General features: G+C 40.6%; 1 protein-coding gene across 1 annotated transcript in view; it reads left to right on the top strand.

The window, feature by feature from the left end:
- LOC132406637 (early endosome antigen 1) overlaps nucleotides 1-21,400 on the top strand; it is a 632,764-nt gene that overhangs the window by 564,573 nt on the left and 46,791 nt on the right. The window contains exons 41-42 of the mRNA XM_059992439.1: nucleotides 7,810-7,903; nucleotides 10,816-10,886. Of these exons, the coding sequence (XP_059848422.1) occupies nucleotides 7,810-7,903; nucleotides 10,816-10,886 (165 nt within the window). The remainder of the gene's footprint in view (nucleotides 1-7,809; nucleotides 7,904-10,815; nucleotides 10,887-21,400) is intronic.

The following is a 21,400-nucleotide window of genomic DNA, read 5'->3' as shown; positions in this document are numbered from 1 at the left end:
TTCATCACAAGCAGGAGAAGTTAGGAGATAAAGTTTTTAAACTGCACAAAAAATGGAATGGGGAGCTCTGTGATTGGGTGGATATCAGGTGAGACTGAAGGCAAGTGTGCTGGAACTGGATAGGAGAGGGGATACAGGTCAGGGAAATTAAGAAGGTATGTGTGGGAACAAGCAAACAGAGAAGACAAATTAAATTGAAAATCACCAAGACAGAAAGAGACTGACCACTGGAAATATGAGCTAAAAGGCAGAAATTACACTGAGCTTTGATGAAACAATGCAAAGGATTGAAGACAGAGAGTCTAGGATGAGAATGGGATGGAGAATTAAAGTAACAAGCACCAGAAATAGATTTTCACTCTTGCAGATTGAATGGAGGTGTTCTACAAAAGAATCATCCAATCTGGAATTGTTTTCTCGAAAGTAGTAGAGACTAAATGTTATATATTAAATGGAAAAAAATTTAAGTGGTTCATTCTTCATCTGGAAAGAATATTATGGTCACTGGACAATGAGAAGAGAGGAAGTATCATATCACTCATGCCTCTGAAATGCAGACTGCATTTAGTGGAAATAGAAGTATTAACCAGATTATCCCAAAGGGAAATGTACATCGTGCTTTTGAAAGTAGTAATGGTATCAATTTTTGGAGGCGTCAGAAACTTTGGATAATAATACTTTGATTGTGCAGGCTCATGGAGTGGGAGCCAGAGATGGAAACTCTATCCTTATTCTGGGTGGAAGGAGAGGTGTGGGAAATGGAAGTAATATAATAAGGCATTGCTAACAGTGGAAAGTCTAGCTGAAGAAAACTAAGGCATCTTGAAAGCACTACTGTGGAAGGATGCACAGTAAGAACAGATGTGAGAGAGACAGAAGATCAGGAAATGGAATGGAGGTTCTGCAGAACGCCGGGTGAATGGTAGTCAAAAGAATTATAGGAGTCTGTGGCCTTTCTGAGGATATCAGTCACCCCTGAAATGGAGATGGCGATGTCAAGAAAGGGAAGGAAAGAAGTATAGAAAAGGATATTTTTAAACTGATTATAAATTACTAGCAAGGATGACAAAAGCTTTGTTTTTTTAAGGGCTAAGTGTGACACTGATGGTTATTAAAGTATCAGAAAAAGCTGGCTCACTCACCACCCATTCTCTCTCTGTCTCTCCAATTTTGTGGATTGCTGAAACATTTCAACATCTACATCATTATGCTTTTGATTCATATGTAGTAGAGTTTTCATTCTTTTATTTCCCAAAATGTGTTTTGCTAATATTACGTGTTTAGATATAATGTGTAATTAGGGATTATTCATAAGATTTGATCAACCACTGTAACCATACTGCAAGAGAGTGGTTGAATAAGTAAAGCTAACAGTATAATACTTGGGGTGGAGATACATCTCTACCAAAGAAGGTGTAAGGCACCCCTTCCCTCCGCTAGCCTGCAGGCCACCCTTGAGCAAGGTGTAGCACTTGCTTAGTCCTCTGATCAGGGTCACATGAAGCCACGGAAGCAGGTGGTGGATGGTTTTATGAGCAGCTGATGCATTGCACAAGTCCTGGTTATGCGACCACTGATGCCAGGCTGACAATCTCTGAGGAGTATTGATAAAGGCTGGGGTCACCCATCTTGTAAAGAAGAAGAAGGCAATACCAAATCACTTCCAAGATTGCCAAGAACAGTCATGGTCATGGAAAGACTATGATCACCTACATCATACGACAAGGCACATAACAAACAAACAATATTACTTGAGAATTAGAGTTAGATAATCACTTATTCCAGTGGCCATGTCATTCAAATTAAAGTCAAAACAATGGTTAGTTAAAACTAATCACATTTTCTTGGTAAGTATTAAAGTTTGAAACTTTGAGCTAAAGCTCTTAACAAGATGAAATCTTTACATAACACCTTAGTATGAAAATAAAGCAGCTCTGTTGCTCACTCTTAAGATCTTAAGCATTTAAAATAGCTTTTTGCACCATAAAGTAATAATGCAAAAGTAAATAAATCCAGCAAAAATCATGAAATAGCCTGGCTGCGTAAGTCTAGGGAAGACAACCTCCAGCCCCACCAAACACGTGAGATTGGGGCGTTCTCGATCCACCCCAAACCCCAGTTGGTGTGGATGCTGTGTAATTTACTACCCTGTTACAGATTAATGCCACTAAATAACAGACAGTACAATGCATAGGATTAAAGGAATTATATTTATGGATCGTAACTAAAGGGTTAGTAAAGATTAACAAAAATAAAAGGGCCCATTCTAATTAAACAGTCAAATGTGCACAAGTTGGAGTTCATCTTGAACTTTTCTATCACTCATGAACTGGGCCCTCGGTCAACGTGAAAGCACACTCCACCTTCCAAACATCACTCGCAATCCATCTCGAACAAACAGGTCTCCCACCGGATCGTATGCTACAACTGGTTCTCCGCAGCATCTTCTCTCTTCATCTCCTCTCAACAAAAGCCCCAAGCCCAACCTTAGTGTCCCTCACCAGAGAAACCTCCCCTTAATTCAACCATCCTAATTGGATGGCACACATTTGTCCTCTCTCGTATCTTCAACAATAACCCAAACAAGCATGAAAACAGAACAAACTGCTCTAACAGAAATACCAAAATGAAACACATACAGCATAACTGTAAAAATATGAACCAGGGCATTGCGCTCTCCCCCCACCAAAATAGTCATGTCCTCATAACTTTGAAATAATTTGTCATCTCAGATTAATAACACCACTTTCAAAGGACTTTCATGATGTCAGCACCTCCAGTCTATTTGTAAATAGTAGTGACGTATCTCACCAGACGGATAGTCATAGCATCCTGTTCCCCCAGTGCTACATAGGCTAGCCTGTCTGGGGGTTTCCTGACTCTTTTGAGACCTCCATATCCCATCATCTACATCTTCAGTTTCAGACACTCCTGGGGATACTTCTGGCCTACATAGCAAGGCCTCCCCTGCCTCGTGCCTTCCGTCCCTCGGCCACTGGGCTGAGCTCAGCTTCTTTCCCAGTTACTTTAGAGTTCATCCCCACTTCATGGACCAGCTGCAAATCTGCTTGTCCACAGATAGCTTCCGCCTGCCCCCAATTTCATCTGCCTCAGTGTGAGAAGGGTTGGAAAACTTTTCCTCAATTAGTGGGAGTTAGCAAAAAACAGCATATACCACACCTCCATTTCCTCATCCTCCAAGTCCATATCCCATTCAGAGTTGGTGGGGGGTGGGGCCGGTCTAACCTTTCCTGCTGCTGGTCCTTCAGTCTCTCCGCGTCACCACAGAGTCCTCTTACTAGGTGTAGGGCCCAGGTCAGGCTCGGTGTCAACACACACCTCTTGACCCAGAGATAGAAGGTGGTTCCAATGGAGAATCTTGACAGGCCCGTTCCCATCCTCTGGTTTCACCCAGAAAACTGGTACGTTTGGCATCTGACTCTCCACCACATAGGGTGTGTTAACCCAGTGATCAGCCAAATTATGCTTACCAGGTAGCCCCAAAATCTTCATGAGGACTTGTTCTCCAGGCATTGTTGTCAGAACCTAACCTTTTGATCATACCTCCTCTTATTTCTTTGAGTCTGCTTGGCAGTCAGAACCTCAGCTAATTCATAAGCCTTTTTCAGCTCCCTTCTTATACCAGACACATACTTCAGATAAGTCTTTTCTTTATCAGCCTCACTCATGGGTATCTGGTAATACCCACTCCTCAAGTCCAGCACACTGAACCACATTGCACCCTCAGGCAGGCCAGCGTGTCCACGATTCTTGGGACTATATACTGGTCAGGGACTGTACGCCTGTTCAGAGTCCGAAAGTCCACACATATCCGTACCTTCCCATTCTTCTTCCTGGCCACCGCTATCAGAGGCACATAAGGGCTTCTGGACTCAGTGATGATCCCAGCTTCCTTCAGCTTCCGCAGATGCTGCCAAATGTCCTTTACCTCTGCAGGTGCCAGTCACCGCAATCTTTGTCTGAATGTGGTGTCCTCTGTCACCTGGATGGTGCAGCCAGTGCTCTTGGAACAACCCACTTCAAACTCGTCAGTAGGAACCAGTTTCAACATTTGCTCTATCAACCTCCTTCCAACCTCCAGGTACCGGGAAATCCCCAAAATTGAATGACTCGGCAGTCAACTTTCCTCTTTTCAGAGAGAGTTTCTCCCTGGCTTGTCTCACAGGGACACCAGACATTGCCATCACCGAGAAGAGGAGCGCCATTGGCATCCCCCGCCTGAGGCTGACCTCCCACTCTGAAGTGTTCCTGACACTGTCATCCTATTCACCTGTACAACCAAAAGCTTTTGCAGTTCGGTACTCACCAGTACTCCCAGCAGGTAATCCTCACTCCTCTTCATGATCTTCCAGAGCATCCACCAAGAGGGCCTTGGCCTCAGTTACTCTGGGAAATTTGGGGTTTCCCATCACCCTTGCTGCTTCCCCTGGCCATAACACAACTGGTTTTGACTCAGTGAACCACACAGTTCTCGTTTATACTCATCATCCAGCCCAATGCAACCACGCACTTCCTCAAAAGCAGCTCGGAACAGAGGATGAATGGACAATGTCTAATGAAAGTTCACTCCAACTTTCGCCTTGGAGCCTCCTCACAATAGGTGTATTAGTCCCCACAAGAATTGAAGCTTCGTCCTTCTCGACCGGGTCTGGACAAACCAAATCTAATGTATCAAGGGCCTCAGCTACTCACGTCTGCCTCCAAAAACTCCAGCTTCAATAAATAACCATCATACAGATGGGCATCTGTACTAAGACCCCAGATCACTAGTGCACTGGGTGGCGTCAATGGTAAATGTGTCACATACTGGTTGCAAAATAAACAGTACAGCAAAGTGACCTTCAAGCCTGTGTCAAGTATGGCTTTAGCATAAACACCTTGTATCCGTAGTGATGCACTGGAGCTTGGCCCCACTAAGCCTTCAGGAATAGGGTTTCTTGCTTTATGCTGTTCCTTGATATATTGCTGGGAACATGTTCACCCCGAGATGCCAGGCCATTCCCTCTCTAAGTTTCCCAATGGCTCTCTCTGCTTAGATACACAGGAGGCTCACTCTCAGAGGGGTTTCCCATCATTCACACTCCCGCCCGAAGTGTCTCTCTTCACAACTGTTATAACGGACAATACCACCTGCTCCCCTTCTCACGGGACCAATTCACTTGCACCCCTCTTCTTAGTCCGTCCCCTCAGGGTGTCCAACTCCATGTCAGCTTTATCGTGCAGGGTGGCTGCACCCACCGATAACAACCGGGACCTCTCAGTCTGTGCGCTGGACCATTTATTCGCCAGAGAATGGCGAATAAGGGCTGACACTAACTCAGAATTCTCATTCCTCCCTGGGGGACTCATTAGACATTTCAAATCAGAACACACCTTCCTCTCGCTCTGCAGAAACGAGAGCAACCTGTCTTTGAAGTCTCTGCCCCCCCACTATGGGAGAGCTGGCTTGCAAATCGGCCCACTCACCTACACTCCCCTCCTCCCAGAAAGTATGGACAGCGCACAGACCACCCACTCCTGGGGACACAAAGTACCAGGTACTTCCACTGCCGTTACGTCAGAGCTAGTCTAAACTAAAACAAAGTCTTTGCCTGCCGTTTTATCAAACCTCCACTCAAATCGAACCTGGATGAGCCCCCACAATGAAACACACCTAGTTTCCTTGGCTGCATAAGTCTAGGGAAGACAACTTGTGGTCCCGCCAAACTCATGAGATTGAGGCACGCTCGATCCCACCCCGAACCCCGGTTTGTGTGGAGGCTGTGTAATTTGCTACCCTGTTACAGATTAATACCTCAAAATAACAGACATTACACTGCATACGATTAAAGGAATTATATTTATGAATCTTAACTAAAGGGTTAGTAAAGAATACAAAAAGAAAGAGGCCATTCTAATTAAATAGTCAAATGTGCACAAGGGAGCTCATCTTGAACTTCTCTATCACTCATGCGCTGGGTCCTCGGTCAATGTGAAAGCACGCCCCGCCTTCCAAATGTCCCTCGCAATCCTTCTTGAACAAACGGGTCTCCCACCGGATCGTATGCTAGGACTGGTTCTCCCCAGCATCTTCTCTCCTCATCTCCTTTCAAACAAAAGCCCCAAGCCCAACCTTGGTGTCCCTCACCAGAGAAACCTCCCCTTAATCCGACCATTCTAGTTGGATGGCACACATTTTTCCTCTCTCTTATCTTCAACAATAACCCAAATATGAGCTGAAAACAGAGCAGACTGGTCTAACAGAAATGCCAAAATGAAATACACACAGCCAAACAGTAAAAATATGAACCAGGGCATTACAAACACATTAAACGTCATTGATAAGCTATGGAACATATTACCTTATATGAAACATCAAGGGTTATAAAGTGAAGATGGGATGAGGCAGTTTCAGTATATTATATTCGCAATAAGACTGCTGTGTCATTTATAATAACAATTATGCAAAAACAAAACAAAGTGAACTTTGAGAGGATTAAAGAATAGTTAGTTTTTTTTTCAGGACACATTTAGGTTCTATGTTTGGCTGCTATTTGATATAAACAAGGTGAATGGCTGATGCGAGATACACGGGCCTATGATTAAAGATTAGCAACTGTAACACTGCAGTGAACAAACTACTGAATAACAGAGGATCTCTTCAAAGTAGTCCTAGGTTAGAAGTATAATCTTATTCAGAAAGAGAATTACTATCTTGGAAGAAGTATAGAAACTTGACACCAGCCATTTAGTCAGATCTAGTTTGTGAATGTTGTACTAGCTTGAATCATCGATACCATCAACAATTGAATAGATTGTTTCTAAAGCCTTCTTTCACCGATTCGATTGAACAACAAATCATTTTAGAATTTAATACTATTCAATGTCCCTAGTACTTATTCAGATCTTCTTGTTTCACAAATGATGAGAGTTACTACCTAGCACAAATTCCATCAGATACAGGATAGGCAGTTTTATTTTCCACAATCTACAGAAAAACTAAGTTAATATAACAAGTGGATGACCATACTTCAGCATTGAAGGTTGCAATGTGTCAAGATGGAAGCAGGAGGTTTATTCCTCAAGATTATGCCTCATTGAAACATTGCACAGCTCTTGGGATTCAATATTGTCAATTTTTCTCTATCCACGAATGCTACTCTAGTTCATTTGTGAAAAAGGTGGCACTGAATGCATCACATCATTTGGATAACTTTTGTGATCCTTTCACGATTTCCTTTGCTTGCAGCACTAGTCCTCTGCTTTTCCGTTCTGAGTTATTGAACTGAAATATCAACTGTTGTTGCCTGACAGCCTGAATCTTTACATCATATTCTGTTTTTATTATATTCCAAGTATTGCCTTTGCACTGATATCTAGAGAGTTTAACTTATGGGCTGTAAAAGATGCAGTTCGGATTCAAGATCCATTTTGTTCTTACAATGGATGCAAGCCTTTTCTTGATCTCATATGATATGTATTTAAATTGAATAAATGAGAAGTTTGGTGTGCACAGAAATGTAGCATTCATGCTCTGTGGCTTGTAAATTACTTGTATAGAATAGTTACACTCGCACCATCTAAGTGGAAAAATCAATATGTGGACTCTTTAGTTCCTGATTTTCTGACGAGCTATAAAAATGTAATGGCATGAATCAGTTTTCCAAAGATCTTGTAGTACATTTTCATCTATATAATAACCACAAGATGTTTATTTTTGGTTCTTTATTTTTAGTTTTCATTGTCTTTGTTTTCTTTATCTTTGCTGTAGTAATGATATTTGCTGTTGAAATCTTTATCACAACACAGCCATCTACAGGAAACAAATGAACGACTGCAGCAGGAGAACAAGAAATTGAGAGTTGAAATGAATGAGAAGAGAATAACAAATGAGAGGTTAAAGGTGAGCTTCATAATTCCATAAAGGAACTTCATGTGGATGGTGTAGTAATAGCAGGTCCACGTTCGTGTCCCCTCAACTCCCAAATGATGTCATTGGAATGCAAGGGTGATACAGCATTAATGTTTGAATTGATAGTTTCATAAATAAATGTTGTCTGCAACGTTTTCACTATTTTTTGACAACTGCCAACCATTCCTCTGAGCAGCAAATTTTTGCACAGCCTGAAAACTATTTGGCACTTTAAATGTTTTTTATCATATGCCTGCTATGAATATTTAGAATGAAAATTGAAAAATTATATTATTTTATTTATTAATTTAAGGGTATAATGAAATACAGTATAACAAAGAAAACCTTCCACATTTTATAAGCTTTTTCTCATCTGTCTTTATCACAAATCCATTGTCTAGAAACACTCTCCAAATTAATTTTGCATCCAGATGAAAGATAGATCTTCATATTCATTAGATCATCCAAATGTTCCACTTTAGTCTGTATCTGGATTTATATTTGATTGAATTCATAAGACTGAATCCACATTGGCAGGCAGCTCTAGAAGCTAGAAGTGTTCCAATGATGTCAACAAGAATTGACAGTTTTTCAAATTCTTTGTTTCTAAACACATAGTTCAACATGTCAGTGAATGTCTTAATTGAATCAGTCCTAACTTTAACAGAAATAACAAATTTGAAATCACAGTATTACTGTGATATTTTTGAGGCAACACTTTCATGGAAGTTTGTAATAGTAGCTGAATTTTTTTGGTCAATTATACAACATTCTCCTTTCCAAATTGAAAACTGGTTGTATTTGCAACAGCAACAGGATCAAAAGCTTGCCATTCTCTTAAGTCACCATCAGGACATCTATTAATTAAGTACTTACACACATTAAATGAATCAAATAATAGGCATAGTATTGACGTCAGAACTTTGAGATGCATGTAGATCTTTCACTTTGTCACTCCAATAAATGATATCGCCAAGAGACTGTGACCATAACTTTTTAATTTTTCCTTTTGCATACTGCAGTACTTCAGTTGTATTCAAACAGGTTTTCTGATGGAATTTGCAAAGAGATGCTAGATCCTCTAAAGCATCGTTAAGGACAGTTAATGCAGCTCAATATGGTGACAGGTCAAAATCTTCTGGCAGTAGTTGTTGATTGGATCATTACCTTCATTAACTTGCTCTTTACAATACTGGATCAAAACTTCAAGTACCTGGATGACAGACTTGAGTGGAGTACCAACACAGAGGCTGTGTACAAGAAGGGCCAGAGTTGCCTCTACTTCCTGAGGAGACTGAGGTCCTTTGGAGTATGCAGGCCTCTCCTTCACAGATTCTACCAGTCCGTTGTCACCAATACAATCTTCTATGCAATGGTGTGCTGGGGAAATGGCATCAACACGGGTGATGCTAACAGGCTCAATAATTGATTAGAAAGGCTGGCTCTGTTATATGAGTCAAACTGGACACACTGCAGGCTATGGTAGAACAAAGGACCCAACCGAAAATCCTACCAGTTCTGGACAATGTTACTCACCCTCTGCATGCCACCTTGGCTGAACAAAGGAGCACTTTTAGTAATAGACTAAGACAACTGCGCTGGTCCAAAGAGTGCTATATGAGGTCATTCTTACTCTCAGCCATCAGGCTCTATAATGAGTCAACCTATAGTTGGGGAAGTGATGACCCCCCCCCCCCCCCCCCCCGTTACACTGTTCAAGGTAACTTATTCTTTTACTCTTTCTATACTTCTCTTATAATATTTGTATATTTCTGCACTTGTAATACTACGGTGACACTGTAATTTCCTTTGGGATCAATAAAGTATCTATCTATCTAAGCATTAACGACAAAATGTCATGACAGCCATCTTACTTCATTTAGTGGTCTAAATGACACAGCTTCACATTCTGTGACATTATCTAGTTCTTCTACCTTTCCTTTTTTAACCAATAACCTGCTGAATTTTGTATACACAGTTTGTAACAGTGTTTTGTCTAATCCCAGATCTTCTCTGTGTGCAATGTAAAGTTGCTCAGACAGCTGCTTTATATCTCTTCAAAGAGTCGCTGCCACACCATTATCCTTTTCAAGCATAACATTTGCCCCACCTGACATAAACATCACCATCTTTTGAATATCAGGATTGTTGTTGATATTTTTTTTTATTGCTTCAACAATAGTGGTACTTCTATCATGTTAGTTAGTTTTAAAATACCTAAAAACACAGCCTTATAAGAAGAGCAAACATGAGGAAATCTGCAGATGCTGGAAATTCAAACAACAACACACACAAAATGCTGGTGGAACACAACAGGCCAGGCAGCATCTATAAGGAGAAGCATTATCAACGTTTCGGGCCGAATCCTGACGAAGGGTCTTGGCCCGAAACGTTGACAGTGCTTCTCCTTTAATATGCTGTCTGGCCTGTTGTGTTCCACCAGCATTTTGTGTATGTTGCCTTATAAGAAGTTTCATTTGCCGGTTGAAACTTAAATTAAGGTTGTGGTACATTTATTATTCAGAAAATGTGAGGATTATATTCATTAACATAATTAATTTCAGGGCAGTTCACAATTCTATTAGCATAGATTTTAAAATTACGTTGGCGTAATTTCAAAATGATATTAACATTATATTTCAAAATTCCAGCTGCGTGGCAACAAAGGCTATGTGTGTGGGAGCATTTCAGTGAGAGTGCAGCCATGTAGCTTAGAGGGAATAGTGGTTGGGTATAAACCTTTACTGCTTACTAAGGTTGCTATATCATGATAGAGTCAGACAAGGTTTGAACCTGGACTCTGTTCTGTTTCAGTGTAGTAATTGATCACATAATTCCTGGAAAAATAACTATCCCATTTGTCCTCAATTATTGAACCTTGCTAATTTATGTCTCTCATACAGGCATTGCACAGTTACTCAACAGAAGACCCCAGGGTCATGCATCAGCTCCAGAGCCAACTTCACGATGAAGAGTAAGTACTTTACTCTGAATATTACCATGTTTCATTTTTTTAAAGCTCAGTTACACTTTGAACTTGGCTCAATTAACAAGAGCACTGACATTCAACAGCAAATTGAAGTCCGTTCACTGATGTAATTTCTGAATCTTTACATTGATATCTTCCTTATGGCATAGCAAATTCATTTCATAAATAACACAAGGCTTACAGGCCAAGGAAGCAATCTACTAACAATGAGTTAACACAAATAGATTTGGTCTCATAAACACAAGAGATTCTGCAGATGCTGGAAATCTAGAGTAACACATACAAAATGCTGGAGGAACTCAGCAGGTCTGGTAGCATCTAAGGAAAGGAATAAGCCACTGACGTTTCAGGCTCAGACCTTCATCAGGACTGGAAAGGAAGGGGGAAGAAGTCAAAATAAGAAGGTGGGGGAGGGAGAGGAATACAAGTTAGAATATTGGGCAAATGAAATCTGATTTAATTGTTCAAAATCCAAATTCTAATCTCCTCAAACATGTTAAGACCATTAGACATAAGAGCAGAATTAGGCCATTTAGTCATCAAGTCTTCCACCCTTCCATCATGGCTGATTTATTATCCTTCTCAACCCTATTCTACTGCCTTCTCCCTGTAATCTTTGACACCCTTACTAATCAAGAACTGATCAACCACCATTACAAATATACCCAATGATGAATTCCATAGGTTTATCACCCTCTGGCTGAAGAAATTCCTCCTCATCTCTGTTCTAAAGAAAAGTCCCTCTATTCTGAGGCTGTGCCCTTTGGTCCTAAGCTCCCCAACATCCTCTCCACATCCACTATATCTAGGCCTTTTAATATTAGCTAGGTTTCAATGTGATGCCCCCTCATTATTCTAAACTCCAGCAAGTACACGCCCAGAGCCATCAAATTCCTCTTGATTCTCATACCACATCCCCAGCGGCGTCCTCTCCCTTTCCAGCTATAAAGAATTTTGATTTCTGATGCACAGTGAAAGAAGAGAAACTGCAAATTCAAAGTAGTGACAAATAATTGTAAAAATTATTCAAATCTATTTAAATTTACAAATAAAATTATTTCTTTATTTAATTACAGTAAAAACAATTTTAGTGCATACATTCGTACTCTATTTTATTGCTCTATAAGAAGTTAGGTGACTGCACTAAATATGATGTTGGAAAGGCAACTAAAAACATCTTGACTTTTCTCTACAGTGCAGGATTGCACTCAGAGATTTCTTTCTGCAACCAAAAGTCTTGGTATGGTTTTTTGAACCTAGGCTTCAGCTCACAGTCATTTTACAGCAAGATCAGTTCTTCCTCTATGCTTCCTGTAAGTTCCTCATTACAAGAGTTAAGAAATAGATTTATTAGCCAATCTGGAATTTGGATCAAGAGAAGATCCTGAACCTGAAATTACTCTGACATGTCTTTATGCAGCTCAACCAAGTGGAAACAGTATACTTGAAGATCATTTTTTCTTTCTCTTCCAACTCAGAGAGGCTTGAAAATTGGAAAAGGTAGCAATGCCCAATGTTGCACTTAAATAGGGTTAATTTGGACAGAGATATGGAAACAACTGATTTGCCCTTGTTAAGATTCACATTATTTCCTTGCAATTGAAGATTGATTTTGTTAAACTTTGTGAATTAGTCTGACAAATAAGCAATGTAATGCCTGATATTCTTGAGTTGAGTATTGAATGAAGCATTCGAGTATTCAAAGGATTTTATCACAGTTTCAAAAAGAGCATAAAAGCAACTCGGGCAGTTTCCTTTAGAGAGCCATCTGACTTCTGTGTGCACCAGCAAGTGTTCAAACTGTTCGTCATCCTCAATACAAAGATCTGGAAATAGTTGAGAATTGAGAGAAAAGGGCTTGATTTTATTTACTGCTGTGATAACAATATTTAATGATTTATGACAAGGTGTTGTCTGTGAATTACACAGTGAATGGTAAATATGTTAGGTGCAGCTTTTTTCAAGAAAGTATTAACTCCACAGTGGAGTTCTATTATTGATAGTGTCCATCTGTTGGACAAGTAAGAATGTTGGAGGAGAGAATACTCTTCTCTTAGAAAACTTGCTCAACAACCCAAAATATTAACTCATCCTTAGTATCTGTTTCTAGTGCCCTTGCAAATAACAATTCTTGAGCCATGTTTTCCTCATTTATGAAGCGAGTATAACCAAGAAGCAAAGAATTGTTGACTGGCAAAGTTGATTCATCCAATTGCAGAACAAATTCTGTTGTCCTAAGTATGTTGTATTATGTGTCTTCCACATTCTCAGTCATTTCATCTATTCGTCTTTGAAAAGAGTTATCACTGAATGGAATTGTGTTAATTATTTGATCTGGTGACTTATGTAAACTATACTCAGAACCTCCATTACTGCTAGCAGAATCAGTTTTTCTCCATTTGTATGCGGCTTTTCAGATTTAGCAATGAGCAATGAGGTGTTGTATGAAGCACACAAACCATCACTGTTTTGTTGTGAAGTGCTGGCAAACATGTTTTGAAGCATTTCTGAAAGTTTCACAAAGTGACTGAAAATAAGCCTAGCTCTTTTTTTTTGCTTTATCAGAGTGTATTCTCTTCAAGTGTTCAAGGATCCTGGACAGTTTCATTGCTTCACTTAAAAAAATATTTTTTTTCACACAACAGACCCATTGGTTGCTTGCTGCTGGTACAAATCTATATTTCAGATACTTCATAACATACTGTCTACACTTCTCTATTATTTAATCTGCTTCTGCCATTTTTGTTATGAATTAATAACCATGGTCAATCACCACTTGTTTAAGCCCAATCTCAGGTGCTGCAATCAATAAGCAGGAAAGTTATGGCATCATAGTAGCTCAGGCAAAAATTGACTCTCTGAAGGTACATAAAGTGGGTCAGCAATATCTCAGTGAGCTGTGGGCTAGAGAAAAGCATTCAAGACTATTTGAAAGGCCAGGTTCTGAGCTTTACTCCATTGAATGCCATAATCCAATTCACAGGAATTATTATGTCATTACATGATTAGAGTATGAGAATACTACTAGCTAACACTGTACTACAGTAGTAAACGACAAAAATACGATGGCCAGGCCCAGAATTAACATGATTTTTTCAGTGCAGATTTCTCAATACAGAAGCTTTTGGTTTGGGTTGTCTGGTATTTTCTCGAAAGCACACACTCATCTACACAAGTCTAATGAAACTAGTGACAATTGTGGCATATTCATTCACAAGGCATAGTCACCACAATAGGAGTTGATATTAAAGACATTTTATACTTATATGAATAGCTATTATTTTTCACCCATTCTGCACAATACATAAAAGAAATTCAAATTCAGATTCAGTTTATTGTCATTTAGAAACCACAAATGCAATGCAGTTAAAAAATGAGACAACGCTCCCCCAGAATGATATCACAAAAGCATATGACAAAACAGACTACACCAGAAAATCCACGTAACATTTGGCAATCCCCAATCCAGAGTCTGGAGAGACTGCTGTGTATTAATATCACGCTACCGTCTAGCGTGTTCCCCGGAAAGGAGCTCCCAATCCACCAGACAAAAACAAGACCAAAAACTGAAGCTACAAGACCTGCACAAAACCACATAATTACAACATATAGTTACAACAGTGCAAAGAATAGCATAATTGATTAAAAAAAACAGACTATGGGCACAGTAAAAATAGTCCAAGATGTTAAAGGACTGTAAGTTCAAAAGAAATCACCACAGTTTCCACAAGTCAGTGTGATTACAGGAAAAATAAATAAAATTTATCAGTAAACATAAAAGGAACAGGTTGAAACCACAGAGATCCATTCACGTTCTTCAAGACTCGCCTTTGCTTTGTTCTAAGTGCTTAGTTCTTGAGTCTGCCCTCAACTGGAGTAAACTTTTTAAGAGCTATATGTCTAACAAAGCCCAGGATGTAATGACAAAAATCTGCTCACATCCTTAGGTTGCACCATTTTGGTAGAATAAATGGTTAGTAGCAATCTATAACACAGTTTGCTTGTTTTGAACTTTAACTATGGAGAGTGCAGATCCTTTAAACTTTGTATATTCCAAGATGTTAACTTCAACTTAAAAGTGTTGCGTTGCTTGCTTACCAAGAATAAACTAAAAGAAAATGAGCAAAATAAAAATATTACCACATAATATAGTATCCAGGCATATTCTTTGGAGATAACAGAAAAAGTTTAAGGACTAAAGAGATCAGTTACCTGCTACAGGATACCTCTTAACTACTCTAATGGATGCAGCGTTAAAGTAGCTGGTCTAGTTAAGTTTCTGGTCAGTGGCAAACCCTTAAAACTTGCAATGTTTGGTGATTATAACACATCTGAATGGAAAAATAATACAGTTAGATTTTCTTGTTAGGCACTCGTGGAATTTGAGTTGTTTGAATGTTTTTTTGCATTTAACAGTCCAGACCCAAATGTTCTTCAATCTTGCTGCACTTTGCATGATTACTTCATTAATATACCTTCTCATTTCTGAAAAAAATGAGGGGAAGTTCAAAGAAAAAGCTGCTGAAGCTGACTGGATGAGAATGCTTATTTGTAATAGTCTTGCAGCGATATCCTAGGATGAGATTCGACCTCCAATAATCATAATCATCTTCACTTACCTATTTGTTTTGGGGGTGGGAAATGGGAACAGTGCCTGGCCAAGAGAACCAAGTAAAAAGCAATTTGGAGCCTGGAGGAAATTAGAAATGGAGTCATGAAACAAGGTAGTCACAGTAGCTATGTTCATTCAATCTGCATCCCTATTTTTATTTACTTTACTTGGTCTTCTCTGAGCATATGCCATTCCTTATTCATAAGCCAACTGTTTTCAACTAAACACTGTGATCGGCCACCACACTGTTCACCCTCTTTTGTTATTTCTCTCACTGTTGCCTTATTCCTGAAGAATTTGTGTCAATGACATTTTCATCACAGAAATATTCACTTATGGGTATCAATAAACTTTATGGTCAGCCTGGCCCATCTCAACCATGCTGACCATAATGTCTCTCTAAACTCCATCCCTTTTGCCCTCCTATCTAAGGACCTTTTAAACGTCCAAATATCCTTTCAAATTTTTCAAATGTTGCAATAGTATCTTAACCCTCCAGTATCTCTTCTGGCAGCTTATTTCAATTATTCACCACCCTGTGTGTTAAAAAAAAGTACCCTTAAACTCTCGTTTGAATTTCTTCCCTCTCAGCTTAAACATGTGCACTCTAGTTCTAGACTCCTATCTATATCCCTCAATTTTGTAAACCTCTATAGAATTCCTACATCCCTACCCCACAGCTTCCTACATTACAGTGAGATATAACTCAGCCTATCTAATTTCTCCTAATAACTACTGATGCACCATCAATAACTCACACTGAGACGTAAGGCGAGATATCGGCTTTTATTGACTGGAAGAAGGAACCAGGAGTGAGTGTCTATCATACAATGTCCTGGAGACTGAGGCCGAGCGTCAGGCCTCAGATCGCCTTTATACAGGGGCCTGTGGGAGGAGCCACAGGAGCAGTCAGCAGGGGGCGTGTCCAGACAGGCACATAGTTCACCACAACTACATCCCTCCAGGCATCATCTTGTTGAATTTCTTCTGACCTGTCTTTATTTCTACCATGTCCTTCCTGTAGTGTGGTGACCAGAACAGTTCTAGTCTCTAAATGTGATCAAACCAAAGTTTTATACATGAAGTCCCAACTCTTATACTGAGTTCCTTGGTTTCATACCTTTCCACTACCCTCTCCATTCGTGTCACTACTTTCAGTGAGCTTTGGGACTCTGAGCAACACACACAAAATGCTGGAGGAACTCAGCAGGCCAGGCAGCATCTATGGAAAAAAGTACGGTTGACATTTTGGGCCAAGACCTTTCGACAGGACTAAAGAAAAAAAGATGAGGAGTAGATTTAAAAGCTGGAGGAGGGGAGACAGAAACACATAGTGATAGGTGAAACCGGGAGGGGGAGGGGTGAAGTAAAGAGCTGGGAAATTGACTGGTGGAAGTGATACAGGGCTGGAGAAGGGGGAATCTAATAGGAGAGAACAGAAGGCCAGGAAAAAAAGAAAAGGGGGAGAGAAGCACCAGAGGGAGGTGATGCGCAGGCAAAGAGATAAGGTGCAAAGGGGAAAGGGGGATGGGGAATGGTGGAGGGGGGGCCATTACTAGAAGTTTGAGAAATCAATGTTCATGTCTCAGGTTGGAGGCTACCCAGATGGAATATAAGGTGTTGCTCCTCCAACCTGAGTGTGGCCTCATGGCGACAGTAGAGGAATCCATGGATTGATGTGTCAGAATGGGAATGGGAAGTGGAATTAAAGTGGGTGGTCACTGGGAGATCCCACTTCATCTGGCAGATGGAGCGTAGGTCCTCAGCAAAACAGTCTCCCAATCTACATTAGGTATCACCGATATACAGGAGGCCACACCGGGAGCACAGGATACAGCAGATGACTCCAACAGACTCACAGATGAAGTGTCACCTTACCTGGAAGGACTATTTGGGCCACTGAATGGTAGTGAGGGAGGAGGTGTAGGGGCAGGCGTAGTACTTGTTCCACTTAGATAGATAGATAGAATAGTACAGCACATTACAGGCCCTTCAGCCCATAATGTTGTGCTGACCCTCAAACCCTGCCTCACATATAACCCCCCACCTTAAATTCCTCCATATACTTGTCTAGTAGTCTCTTAAACTTCACTAGTGTGTCTGCCTCCACCACTGACTCAGGCAGTGCATTCCACGCACCAACCACTCTCTGAGTAAAAAACCTTCCTCTAATATCCCCCTTGAACTTCCCTCCTCTTACCTTAAAGCCATGTCCTCTTGTACTGAGCAGTGGTGCCCTGGGGAAGAGGCGCTGGCTGTCCACTCTGTCTATTCCTCTTAATATATTGTACACCTCTATCATGTCTCCTCTCATCCTCCTTCTCTCCAAAGAGTAAAACCCTAGGTCCCTTAATCTCTGATCATAATCCATACTCTCTAAACCAGGCAGCATCTTGGTAAATCTCCTCTGTACCCTTTTCAATGCTTCCAGATCCTTCCTATAGTGAGGCGACCAGAACTGGACACAGTACTCCAAGTGTGGCCTAACTAGAATTTTATAGATCTGCATCATTAATCGTGTCTCTTAAACTCTATCCCTCGACTTATAACACCCCATAAGCTTTCTTAACTACCCTATCTACCTGTGAGGCAACTTTCAGGGATCTGTGGACATGTACCCCCAGATCCCTCTGCTCCTCCACACTTCCAAGTATCCTGCCATTTACTTTGTACTCTGCCTTGGAGTTTGTCCTTCCAAAGTGTACCACCTCACACTTCTCCAGGTTGAACTCCATCTGCCACTGCTCAGCCCACTTCTGCATCCTATCAATGTCTCTCTGCAATCTTCAACAATCCTCTACACTATCTACAATACCACCAACCTTTGTGTAGTCTGCAAACTTGCCACCCCACCCTTCCACCCCCACATCCAGGTCGTTAATAAAAATCACGAAAAGTAGAGTCCCAGAACAGATCCTTATGGGACACCACTAGTTACAACCCTCCAATCTGAATGTACTCCCTCCACCACAACCCTCTGCCTTCTGCAGGCAAGCCAATTCTGAATCCACCTGGCCAAACTTCCCTGGATCCCATGCCTTCTGGCTTTCTGAATAAGCCTACTGTATGGAACCTTGTCAAAAGCCTTACTAAAATCCATGTAGATCACATCCACTGCACTACCCTCATCTATATGCCTGGTCACCTCCTCAAAGAACTCCATCAGGCTTGTTAGGCATGATCTGCCCTTCACAAAGCCATGCTGACTGTCCCTGATCAGACCATGATTCTCTAAATGCCCATAGATCCTATCTCTAAGAATCTTTTCCAACAGCTTTCCCACCACAGATGTAAGGCTCACTGGTCTATATACCCGGACTATCCCTACTACCTTTTTTGAACAAGGGGACAACATTCACCTCCCTCCAATCCTCCGGTACCATTCGTGTGGACAACGAGGACATAAAGATCCTAGCCAGAGGCTCAGCAATCTCTTCCCTCGCCTCGTGGAGCAGCCTGGGGAATATTCCATCAGGCCAAGGATGCCAAGGATAAGAGCCAGGAGAGAGATCAGTGGGGAAAGACAAATAGACAATGGAGTCACAAATAGACAATGGATCCCTGTGGAAAGCAGACAGTTGGGGGTGGGGGGTAAAAGATGTGCTTGGTGATGGGATCCTGTCAGGGATGGCAGAAGTTCCAGAGAATTATGTCCTGGAAGGGTCCTGCCTGCCATCCTACCACTCCTTCTGAAGGGTCTCAGCCTGAAACGTTGACTGTACTCTTTTCCATAGATGCTGCCTGGCCTGCTGAGTTCTTCCAGCATTTTGTGTGTGCTGCTTGGACTTCCAGCATCTGCAGAGTTTCTCTTGCGTGGGACCCCAAGGTTTATCTGGACAACAATGCTCTCAAAGACTCCTTGCTATTCTTAGCATCTTGGCTGGCCCTGGGAATTTATCCAGCCGAATGTGCTCTATAATTCCTAGCACTTTCTCATTCCTGATACGGATTTTCACTAAGCTGCATTTGGTATAAAGGCACTGTTGCTGAGTGACCCACTAAATTATTTCCTCGATACAGCATAACTTATCCAAGCTCTCATATGATAAACAAAACCTCTAGAACAGGGGTTCCCAACTTTGGGTCCAAGGACAGGTTGCTTAATAGTGTTGGTTTGTGGCACAAAAAAAAGGGCTAAAAGAAGTTGCCAAATGACAGAGGATGTCACGATGAAAGAAATAAGTAGTGAGTGACAGTTCTACTTCTTTTGTAACAGCGTGAATATCTTTGACTTGTAATTATAGGTAATGTTTAGGGCAAATTTTTTAAGATGCAAACTTTGCAAAGTAACTAATGGCACTAGATCAGTTAATCTCTTTAAGTTAAAAGGATCAGTGCAGAGTTTCTATTCAATGGTGATCTTTTGCTTGGCTGTCTTTTTCAGAGTCCTGAGAGCTAAAAGTATTTGTGAAAGCATTTACCTGAAACCTAATGTAGCTGCTTAATAAAGCGGCAGGATTTGTCATTGACTGGTAATTACACCACAGAAAATCAATTCAACTGCTTCTTACTTAAAGGAAATCTAGAGTTTTCCATTATCCAGCTTAAAGGGAAAAATTTAATGCATGACTGACATCCAAAAGGTCACTCACCCTCCACAATGAAATACTTATCAAAGAAAAAAGCCAATTAACCCTATCTCTACTTGTAGCATACAATTATTTTCCATATACCATTTAAATAATTTAGCTGGTGCACAGCGAGAATGGTGTTTGGCAATTTAATTCCAACGGGAAAGCAAAAACATAATTTAGTCACAAAAGGTTATGACTGGGAACAGGGCAAGTTCGAATAATGGCTCAGTTCCATACAAGGTAACAGCTTAACCTATATTATACATTTCAATATTATTTCTGGAGCATAAAAAATTAGCAACATTTTTCTTAAAATCTGCACATAGAGATGAGCACACAGAACCAAAATTGTCCAAGAGCGGCCATTGATTTGTGTGCCGTGGAAAGAATAAATCCTTTGCCTTTAACAGCTTTTCATCTGTGTATATCTACAAGGCCTGACAAAACATTCCGTTTTTTGAGAAAGCCTCCATGGAGCAACTCTATTGAGTTGCTTGCATTTTACCTGGTTCATATTTATCTCCTGAACAATGAAGCATTGACATCTTTTCCAATGGAACGCGCTATTAAACAATGTAGTTAAAAAAACAGCTCTGACTGATATGTGAAACAGTCTCTGCCATTATTAGAGGCTCTGCATTATTATTCCCTTTCAGCCCTGGGATGATATTATAAAAAAGCAATGATATTATTGTCAGGCTGTTAATTGTAATATAACGTACACATTTTCAGTCATAATTATGAGTATTTTTTCCTTTTACTCAATGACGCGGTAAGAGGCCAGAGAAGCAGTCCCATTGGCCCCTTACTTCCATGTACCCCTGCAACTTACATATTGTCTCTCACATTGGCCCTTCAGCAACCATTTGATTCTTTGTGCCATTCAGAGGGCAGTTAAAGTAGCCTGTTAATTTATGTCTTTGGGATGCGTGGGGTAACTACACCACCCAGAGAAAACCCACACAGTCAATGAAAAAGCAAGCAGACTCCACGCAGGATGAAATCCATGCCCCTGGAACAACAAGCATCAGCACCATTTTGCCACACAGTAAAATTGGACTTCAATATAATTCACTGTTATTCCTGAAAAGATTAAACCAAAATGTAATCTGTGAATAAACATTTCTTAATGGTCATTAATACTTTTCTAAATTTAAAACGAACTAATGTGTCAGAAGACTTAGTTACTGCCTAAGATTCATCTGGAAAAAAATGGAATTGAATAGCCAGTCGGCTTCAAATTTTCATAGACGTCACATTGCCAAAGATCATCCATCTGAAACTGCTGGTAGATAGGTTGCCTATGCAAACAA

This window comes from Hypanus sabinus, chromosome 17 (genome assembly GCF_030144855.1).
Source record: "Hypanus sabinus isolate sHypSab1 chromosome 17, sHypSab1.hap1, whole genome shotgun sequence".
NCBI lineage: Eukaryota > Metazoa > Chordata > Chondrichthyes > Myliobatiformes > Dasyatidae > Hypanus > Hypanus sabinus.
The sequence above is the reverse complement of the archived record's forward strand: the minus strand, read 5'-3'. Positions and strand labels throughout refer to the sequence as shown.